Source organism: Anolis sagrei, chromosome X (assembly GCF_037176765.1).
Source record: "Anolis sagrei isolate rAnoSag1 chromosome X, rAnoSag1.mat, whole genome shotgun sequence".
NCBI lineage: Eukaryota > Metazoa > Chordata > Lepidosauria > Squamata > Dactyloidae > Anolis > Anolis sagrei.
The window spans coordinates 84067035-84078061 of record NC_090034.1 but is presented as its reverse complement, the minus strand read 5'-3'; the positions used below and the strand labels follow the sequence as shown (position 1 = coordinate 84078061).

At 43.1% G+C, this 11027-nt stretch overlaps 1 protein-coding gene across 1 annotated transcript in view; it reads right to left on the bottom strand.

The window, feature by feature from the left end:
* Nucleotides 1-159: 159 nt before the first annotated feature.
* Nucleotides 160-11027, bottom strand: part of HPCA (hippocalcin) — a 57167-nt gene continuing 46299 nt past the window's right edge. The window contains exons 3-4 of the mRNA XM_060784108.2: nt 9296-9401; nt 160-3323 (exon numbers count right to left, since the gene is read on the bottom strand). Of these exons, the coding sequence (XP_060640091.1) occupies nt 3226-3323; nt 9296-9401 (204 nt within the window). The 3' untranslated portion in view covers nt 160-3225. The remainder of the gene's footprint in view (nt 3324-9295; nt 9402-11027) is intronic.

Here is an 11027-nt window from a genome sequence, read left to right as displayed (position 1 = left end):
AATCTCCCCAAATTTTGTTCCGTTCCCCTCTTTCTGTGTACTTTTAATACTCTGTACTTTTCAATTCTTTTCATTCTCCGGAACCAAAGGCAGAGCAGCCACAAACCTCTGTTGTGATCCGACGGACTTATGCACTGAGACAAAGCAACCCTTCTTGCATTTCCTTTTCAATTTTTTAATTTTGAAGGTATTAAAAAGAAACAAACAGCCCCACGATTGCCGCTGCCCGCTCCTCTTGGCATGCACCCTGGTGATAAGTGGATTGTAATATATATATTACATATATATATTAAAAATATTTTTTTCAAACAGCCGAACGTTTTGATTTGCACAATGAGGTGGAGCTGTGTGGTCTGTAGGTCCATATGTCTGTCCATAATGTGGGGTAGTGAGTGACCGTTGTTTTCAGCCATTTTGGAGGTAGAAAAGCCACCGTATGGTGCTCTCTCTTGGCAAGTAGCCCATCAAAGGGGCAACTTGGAGGGGAAAATAGCAAGGAAGGGAAATCTAGGGGTAGATCAATTGCAAAATGCCTTCTTACTTGGGGAGCAGAGGGAGAGTTTGAACTTTGAGGGCCTACAAGTCTTTCATTACTCCAATTGTAGAGGGATGGAAATCTAGGAGTATGTTTATGAAACGAAGTCACTAAGTCAAAGGGAAGGTATGGATGGAAACCACTGTGTGCCTTTAAACCTTTTCCAATTTATGGAAACCCTAAAGCAGGGTAGTTAAACTCACGTTCATGGAGGGTCACATCAGCCTTATTATGGTTGCCTTCAAAGGGTTGTTGAATCCATGGACAGACAATCCACGGACATAGAGAGTCAACTATAATTACGAAGTGGTCAGTGCTTTTTAATTTTACCTAGTTTGATGTTATTGAATGACAGCTAGGAGCTGTAGTGGCGCAATAGGTTAAACCTTTGTGCCAACTGAACTGCTGATCTATAGATCGGCAGTTCGAATCCGCAAGACGGACTGAGCTCCCATCTGTTAGCTCCAGCTTCTTATGCAGGGACATGAGAGAAGCCTCCAACAGGATGGTAACTCATCCAGGCAGATGGCCAATTCTCTCACACCAGTAGCGACTTGCAGTTTCTGAAGTTGCTTCTGACATGATAAAAAAAACAACTGCCATCAGAGGGGATAATGGAGACTGCAAGCCAACAACTCTTGTGGCTTTGAGGCTGGGAATGATTAAAGGGAAATTTAAGATCTGGCATCTCCACAAGCCTTGCATCTCAATCCAAACCCCTCTCCTGACAATTCCCATCATGTCTAATAAGGAATACAGGAGTTATTGTCAAAGGCTTTCATGGCTGGAATCACTGGGATGTTATAGATTTTTGGGGCTATATGGCCATGTTCTAGAAGTATTCTCTCCTGACGTTTCACCTGCATCTATGGCAAGTATCCTCAGAGGTTGTGACCTCACAACCTGTGAGGATGCTTGCCATAGATGCAGGTGAAATGTCAGGAGAGAATGCTTCTAGAACATGGCCATATATTCCAAAAAACCTACAACAACCCAATACAGGAGTTGTCATCCAGCATCTGGAGAATCACATAAAATGACATGGAGGGCTGGATTTGGGATGTGGGCATTGGGTTTGACACATGTGCCCTTATCATGGGGGTTTCTTGAGCTGACAATATGTGACTTGTCTAATATCAACCAATGAGTTTTCATGGCCAAGGGGGGATTTGAACTCACGTCTTCACAGAGTCTTAATCCAGTGCTCAAACCATGAAACTGCACTGGATTTCAAGATTCTTTCAGGGGAATTTTGTCAACATTTTGCCTCCTCCTGAGGCCGAGAGAGTGTGACTTGCCCATTTAGTCTCCATGGCTGAATGGGGATTTGAACCCAGAGTCCTAGTCTAATGTTCAAACCATGACATTGCTCACAGAGGAGTCAAGCAATGATCCGAAGTAAAGAGTGTAAACACAGCAAATGGGTCCTTGGTTTGAATGGCTTTCAGGGTTTCTACCTCTCCAATGCTAGAAATATAGGGGATGATGGAAAATTTCATTGGCAGGGTTCTTATGTCTTAATGCCTTCCTTTGGCTCCTTTGAACTACACTCCAATTCTGTTCCATTCATTATCAAACAGGATTCCTCTGTTAGTGGTTATTGGGAAGCATTTTCCATTGTAATCCTAGCCAGTATCCTCTCACAACTGAGTTAACGAAGTGCAAACTCTTTTTGCATTTGAAGTAAGCTGAGGGCAAAAGGAGACAGCGAAGAGGGAGAAAGGGGGGGCATTTTAAAAGTGGGATGGCAGAGGATGAATTGGGACTCTTCTGGCCAAATAGGGACTCTTAGACAGTACACGGAGTGGGTTCTGTCCAAAATAAGAAGCCAATTTCTGATCCGCAAAGCTGCCTCCCGCATTTTGCAGCTCCCAAATTCATTTTCAAATTATCCCTCCCCAAAACCCTAGTTTCTTTGGGGCCTCCAAAGGCCACATAGTCCATCCTGTGCAAAGAGACAAGACAGTGTCCGTTCTGCTAGGCCAAACCATAACTACAAAGGACGTTGGACTCTATAAACGATGCAAACTCGTACATGTTGTGCTTAGTTTACAGAATATATATATATAGATATAGATATAGATCTCCACTAGCCAAAGGAGAGGGACCAAGACCTTCTCCATCATACACACATGCACACACACACGCATTCACCCCATTGCTTCTACATTGGCACCCCTTTGACGTGGCTTTGAGGGCTGTTTCGGACCCGAATCCTCCCTTGATTTTGGAACAAACCGGAGACAGACAGAGCATGCATGCAGCCACCACAGTCATCAAAGTGTGCTAGACACACGTACGGACACACAAGCAACATGCAACCAAACCCCAAGGAGGTTGGTGGGTGAGACAGAGGCCCCAACACCCCCTGGAAAAGGAACCCCTCGGCCTCCTCAGTGGGGTCAGCATTCACACAAAACTACTGTGTTTCGGATGGAGGGATTTGGGGTAACGGAAGGGGCTTCCTGGCAGTGCCTAGGCTTGGCAGTGCAGTGGGGAGACATGTCCGGTTTCTCCGCAACGGGGGGCATGGGAAGCCAGTCGCCTCCCTGTGAGCCGCGTGAGGTGGATGGTGGTTGTCGTGCCGCGGTGGTTTGTTTGGGGGGTGTTTTGACTTATCCCCCACTTCTCTGGGAGACTGGCTCCTCCGACCAGTCGGTCGCACAGGCGGAAAGGGGACAGAGGGGGTCTCAGAACTGGGAAGCACTGCTGGGGTCACACTGGAGCAACCGCACGATGGAGGGGTCACTCTTGGCGCCTTTGATGAACTCCTCCAGGGACAGTTTGCCTGCCAAGGGAAGAGAGAAGAGAAGAGAAGGGAAGAGAAGGGAATTAAGCTGGACATCTGAAATGCACATATAGAACAGTGCATGGGAAAGGGATATTATGTATTTATTATTTTGTATCAAAAGCATTGCATAAATTATTACAAAACAGATAAAAATAGAAGGAGAACAAGCGGATATATATATATATATATATATTACCAAAAACAGGCAACAGCAACAGAAAGAGCCTCCTTGAAGACTGAGTAAATACCGCTGGGCGTCCCCTGGGCAACGTTTCTTGGAAGCGGCTAATCTTGCCAAACCCAAAAGCATTGCTTTCACACATTTTAAACATTTTAAATTGGAGATGTGTTTTTTCCCTCCACATATGGATGAACACCAAAGGTCTTCATCAAGACCATTGCTAGTGGTTATGTCTATCCTGTGCAAAGAGAAGGTTTGTCACTTGCTAAGGAAGAACTACTGGCCAAAATGTCTGAGGACATTTTGTGTGCCATCTTATGTATACAGGAAACACACAGAGACATCACAATGGGAAATATATAGGAATCTACTGTCTAGATCAAAATGAATCTACTGTCTAGATCGACAATATACAGGATGATTAGTCCAGGTGAGAGCTGAACAATGCTGAAGAGAGACTTCCTTCGATCTAGACTAGATTCCTTTTGATGTGTCACAGTGTTGACTTATGGTCTACTCAGAGTTCTAGATCCTTTTTCTATGGACTATTCTCAAACCAAGTCTCATCCATTTTATGATGGATATCTATCCAGTCCCTTTCTACTTAAAACATAATACATTCAAAAGCATTGGCCTTTTTCCTGCTGCACCACACTCTTAGCTCATGGCTGGAATAACTGGGTTGCTGTGAGTTTTCTGGGCTGTCTGGCTATGTTCCAGAAGCATTCTCTTCTGACGTTTCACCTGCATCTATGGCAGGCATGCTCAGAAGCCCTTAGACCTCACAACCTCTGAGGATGCCTGCCATAGATGTGGGTGAAATGTCAGAGAGAATGCTTCTGGAACATGACCATACAGCCCAGAAAACTCACAGCAACCCACTAATCATCCTGTGTTCAGTTCTGGTCACCACAGTTCAGGAAAGAGAGGGACCAGATGGAAGGTGTCCAGAGAAAGGAGACCAAAATGGGCAAAGCTCTGGAAACCACAAATCCCTCTGAGGAGTACCTTCAGGAGTAAGGGATGTTTAGCTTGGAGAACGTTAAATTAAGAGGGGACTTGAGAACCATGTTGAATTATCTGAAAAGGATGAGGAGGGGCTCATGCTGCAGCCGAATTGCATAGGCAAGACCATTGATTTGTAATCCAGTTGCACTCTGTTGTTGTTGATCTTCAGGGTTACAAAACGCAAGCCATGTGCAATCCCACATGTGGAGATTTATGCCCTACAGCCCCAGTACCTGATCTTGCATAGATAGCAACTGGGGCAAAGAAGCACAGGGTTGTTTACGTGTTGTACACCATGAAAGGACCAGAGCTCCATTGTGACAGATTGTGATGACCCTCTTGCACAATATATGAATGTATGGAAACTGTGAAGCAATGGATAGAAATGGCTGAGGGCACTACGGCCTGAAGCCATTTCTAAAACAGGTTCTTCTTGCTGCGTTGCATTTTGTGTGGGAACGGCATGTCGCTCCTTCTGCACTGGAAGTGGGCACAGAATGCAATCTTATCTTGAAAATAGGTAAATCCCAAGCAGATGCACAACAGCATTCCAGAAGCATTTGAGCTCATTGTGCCTCATTTTTTGCAAATCTGGCATGGGAAGAGTGACTGGGATTCTGTTGTGATGTAACAAAATATGGTCCTGGCAATGATCCATGGGACTATGAAAGTGCAGAGGAGTCCCTATGTGTTTCTGCAGTTCCCATGTATTTTTTGTGGATGGGTGCAAACTAGGGCACAACTTGGATAATAATAATAATAATAATTATTATTATTATTATTATTATTATTATTATTATTTAATTTATATGTCGCCACCATGTACCAAAAGGGACTCGGGGGCCTTACAAAAACACGCATTAATGCAACAGAATACACAAGGTACAGTAAAATACATATAATATTTTACTGTATCTTCTGAGGATGAGGGAGACCTTCTTATGGAAGAACAGAAAAAAGGCGAATCATTGGTATGTTTGGCTAGTTACACAGAGGAGGAGGAAAACGAGGAGGAGGAGAAAAGGAAGAAGAGGAAGAAGAGGAAGGTGAAGAATAAGAAGAGGAGGAAGGAGAAAGAAAGGAAGGAGAAGAAATAGAAGGAAGATGAATAAAGAAGAAGAGGAGGAGAAGGAAAGGAGGAAGAAGAAGAAAAGGAGGAAAAGGAGGAAGAGTAGGATGAAAGAAAGAAGGAGAAGAAGAATAGAAGGAGGAAGAAAAGGAAAAAGAGGAAGAGGGAGAGAAGGAAAGGAAGAAGAAGGAGAAAAAGAAGAGAAACAGGAGGAGGAGGAAAAGGAGGAGGAGAAGGAAAGGAAGAAGAAGGAGAGGAAGAAGATGAACAGGAGGAGAAGGATGAAGAGGAGGAAGTGAAGGAAAGGAAGAAAGAATAGAAGGATGAGGAAAGGAAGGGGGGAGGAGGAATAAAGAAAGGGAGGAAAAGGAGGAGGAGGAAGAGGAGGATAAAGAGGAGGTGTAAGAGGAGGAGAAGGAAAGGAAGGAGAAGAAGGAATAGAAGGCGGAGGAAGAAGAAAAAGTAGAGGAAGAGGAAGAGGAGGAGGAATGCCCTTCAATCCTTCTCACATTATATATTTGATAGAATAGTGATTTACGCATGTTAATTACAGGCCACATGTGACCCTGACTATTTTTTGAGGGAGTCTTTCACAAACCTTTGTGCAAATAATTCACAATCTCCATGATCCATATACTCAATACCTGGTTGAAAAAGTTATTTCCGGGCCTTAAAACAGCCTAGAGAAGACAGCAAAATGACACCGTGGCCCTAATGGTTATGGCTGGTGGATAATATTCTAAAACATATGAAGTGGGACCCAATTTAATGCGATGGAATCTTGGGAGTTGTAGTTTGGTACTCTTTGGCAGACAGGGCAAAAGGCCTTGGAAAACTACAGCTCCCAGGATTCCATGACACTGAACTGCAACCATTCAAGTAGTATCAAACGGAATTAATTTGACAGTGTAGATGCAGTGTCTTGACCTTGAAGGAGATGGGGGTGGTGATGGCTGACAGGGAGCTTTGGCATGGGCTGGTTCATGAGGTCACAAAGAGTTGGAAGCGACTGAACTAATAAACAACAGATGCAGTGCAGGACGATGCAACCTTGGAAGGTGGCCTTTAGGGTCATTTCAGAGCATGGCATCTAAATGCACCTTCTTTCTCCCCTATTGATCAGACATGGAGGCGCTTCCTTTTCACACTTTCACACCAGCAATTCATTTCTTGTGGCACTTTCCGGATAATTAGCCGATTAGCTCTTCCATCCTGGCAAGATCCATTATGGGTTTCAATCTGAACTTTGAAAGAGCTCTCCAAGGTGATGAACCTGTCTAAGGGTCATCCTTGGTGAGTTCCTATCAACAACAACAACACAATGTATTTCTTCAGTTTTAAGAAGCCCTTTCCCCCTCAATATGAATATATCTAAAAAGGTGGGATGTGTCTTAGAATTGCAGGTACTTTTCTAATACATAAAGCTTTTTTCACCCTGTGATACTGAAATTAGTGGAATTAGTGTGTTATGATCCATGTTGTCTTAGAAATGAGGGAATGCAGTTATTATTATTATATTTACATCCCAATTTCCTCACTTAAACAAGACTCAAAGTCGTTCCCAACATGGAAACCAATACAGTTTAAAACCTGCACGCACACACACACACACACACACACACACACATGAGAATGAAAATGGAATTGAACTTAGAATTGTGTTGTCAAAGGTTTTCATGGCCGGAATCACTGGTTTGCTGTGAGTTTTCTGGGCTGTATGGCCATGTTCCAGAAGCATTTTCTCCTGATGTTTCACTCACATCTGTGGCAAGCATCCTCAGAGGTTGAGGGGTTTGTTGGAAACTAAGTAAGTGAGGTTTATACCCTGGACATTCAACAGATATATAAACCTCACTTACTTAGTTTCCAACAGACCCCTCAACCTTTAAGGATGCCTGCAATAGATGTGGGCAAAACGTCAGGAGAGAATGCTTCTGGAACATGGCCATACAGCCCGGAAAACTCACAGCAACCCAAACTTAGAATTGTTAGAAACAAAACCACATAAAACCATGAAAAAAGGTTAAAATAATTAAAGTTTGAACTAAATTCAGAACAGATGCAACTTTACGGATTCCACCAGCAACAACAGGAATTCTGTTTCATTTTGAAGGTTGTCTTTAAAGTGAACTTTCTCTCTATTTTTTCACACATCGAAACAGGTAAGTGCATGCAATTTCATGAGGCAAATAGGCACATCCTCCCTATTTAGTTTTCCACTATGTAACAAAATGTGAAACATTTTCTGTTCCTGTTTTTAAAGTGTTATTTCCTGTTTAATTATTTGGTATTTACTTTGGAAGTAGCTTTTCTACCCCAGAAACTTTGTTTTTTTGTCTGCCACAAACTAGGTTGAATTGGTTGACTGTATGAGATATTCCTTGAAAAATAAGAACAAAATGTGTTGCAGGATTTCCTACCCACAAAAACAAAGTTTGTGCAGTTTAATAAACTTTTCCCATGTTTTTTAAATTATAGAACCAATTCGGAAATGACATTTATAACCTAGGAACAAAAATAGTGTAATTAAAGTTCAGACTAAAATCTGGAATGGATGCAACTGTACGGATGGCAGCAGCAACAACGGAAATTCTTTTCATTTTGAAGGTTGTGCTTCAAGGTGAATTTTCCATCTGCTTTTCGCACATCAAAGCAGGTAAGAGCATGCAATTTCATGGCCAACACAGCAAACAGACGTATTATCCCTAATTATTATCATTATTATCTGAACATGAGGAAGAACTTCCTGACTGTGAGAGCCGTTCAGCAGTGGAACTCTCTGCCCCGGAGTGTGATGGAGGCTCCTTCTTTGGAAGCTTTTAAACAGAGGCTGGATGGCCATCTGTCAAGAGTGATTTGAATGCAAAATTCCTGCTTCTTGGCAGGGGGTTGGACTGGTTGGCCCATGAGGTCTCTTCCAACTCTTTGATTCTATGATTATCATCATTATTATTATTACTAGCCACCCCCTGCCACACGTTGCTGTGGCCCACATGGGGGTTCTGTGTGGGAAGTTTGGCCCAATTCTATCATTGGTGGGGTTCAGAATGCTTTGTGATTGTTGGTAAACTATAAATCCCAACAACTACAACTCCCAAATGTCAAGGTTCTATTTTCCCCAAACTCCACCAGTGTTCACATTTGGGCATATTGAGTCTTCGTATAGAGTTTGGTCCAGATCCATCATTGTTTGAGTCTACAGTGATCTCTGGATGTAGGTGAACTACAACTCCAAAACCAAAGGACACTGCCCGCCAAACCCTTCCGGTATGGGAGAACTATGTGCCAAGTTTGGTTCAATTCCATCGTTGGTGGGATTCAGAATGCTCTTTGATTGTAGGTGAACTATAAATCCCAGCAACTACAATTCCCAAATGACAAAATCATATATTTTTTTGCATAAAGGACATACATTGGGTTGTTAGGTGTCTTGGGTCCAAATTTGGTGTCAATTGGTCCAGTGGTTTTTGAGCTATGTTAATCCCACAAACGAAAATTACCTTTTTATTTATATAGATTATTATTATTATTATTATTATTATTATTATTATTATTACTACTACTACTACCTTTGGCCCTGAATTTCTTGTGTAGGTCACCTCTCTGTCTGACCCAATTCCCCCTCTTTAAAAACCTGCTGTATTTAATCAGCCGCTCGCTGGATTTAGCTATGAGGTCCGTGTCCTAATCCCTTTCTCTCCCCTCATTTACCGTCGTTGTTGGTATCCATCTGTCGAAAGATTTTCTCCGTCCGTTTCTCTGGGGTCGACTCGTCCTCCGGCATCTTCATCACTGACGAGACCATTTTGTAGATGGCCTGCAAGAGAAGGAATAGAGGGAAAGAAGCCATTGAGACAAGCAGATCCCCCTCAAATTTCCACTCTCCGGATGGGGTTTGCCATGTCAGCGGGGTGGTGAATCCATTCCAGGCTTTAATGGGAGTTTATGCAAGAACTCCACAACCCAAAACGTGGAATGGATTCAGTGCTCCGTCGCAATATGAGTCACTTGCATTTGGAGATTGCTAAATTTGGCCAGTTTTTATTCGGATGTTTTGGGGGAAAGAACCTTGCAGCGAGTCCTTCTGTTGCTTTGAACACAGGTAAACATGAGGACCAGGAAGAGGATATTCACCCTTTAAACATTCCTAGACTAAGGGACAGATATCCTGATTCCTATTGATCAGTTCCTGTTAGAGGGATATTGATTAGTTCCCATTTGATGAGGCCCATTAACCCATTGATAAACACAAAGATGCAAAGTAACTTGAAGTGCTATACATTTGTAAAATTGAAGGGCCACTATAAAGCAGAGCTTTTAAAATCCCATCGGAAGGTTTCCTATAGCAGAGCCATTGAAATCAATGGGGTTTGAATGGCTCTGCTATAGGAACCCTTTCACAAGATACATTCATAGAATCATAGAGTTGGAAGAGACCTTGTGGGCCATCCAGTCCAACCCCCTGCCACGAAGCAGGAAAATCGCATTCAAAGCACCCCCGACAGACAGCCATCCAGCCTCTGTTTAAAAGCCTCCACAACACTCCAGGGCAGAGAGTTCCACTGCTGAACAGTTCTCACAGTCAGGAAGTTCTTCCTCATGTTCAGGTGGAATCTCCTTTCCTATAGTTTGAAGCCATTGTTCCGCATCCTAGTCTCCAGAGAAGTAGAAAACAAGATTGCTTCCTTCTCCCCATGACTTCCTCTCACATACTTATGCATGGCCCTCTCATCCTTCTCTTCTGCAGGCTAAGCATGCCCAGCTCTTTAAGCCGCTCCTCACTGGGATTGTTCTCCAGACCCTTGATCATTTTAGTCGCCCTCCTCTGGACACATTCCAGCTTGTCAACATCTCCCTTCAATTGTGGTGCCCAGAATTGGACGCTGTATTCCAGGTGTGGCCTCACCAAGGCAGAATAGAGGAGTAGCATGTCTTCCCTGGATCTAGGTACTATACTCCTATTGATGCAGGTCAAAATCCCATTGGCTTTTGTAGCTGCCGCATGACATCATTGGCTCATATTTAACTTGTTGTCCATAGCAGTTTGAGTCTACTTTATGGCCAAGGTTGCATCTCATGGCATCTTGGGATTTGTCGTTTGCTCTAGTGCCTCCTCCCTAACTACAAATATTAGGACTTCCCATGTAGGGTGCATCTACATTGTAGATTTAATGCAGTTTGACACCGGTTTAATTTATTTATTATTTATTTATTTGCTTTATTTCTATACCGCATTTTTCAGCCCCAAAAGGCGACTCAATGCGGTTTTGCCACAGTTCAATGTTATGGGATTCTGGGAGTTGTAGTTTTACAAAGCTTTTGGTGTCTCGCTAACTACAAATGCAATATCCCATAGTACTGAACCATAGTGGTTAAAGTGGGGTCAAACTGCATTAATTCTATGGTGTAGGTGCACCTTGAGCACTCTACTGGTGAGGTTTCC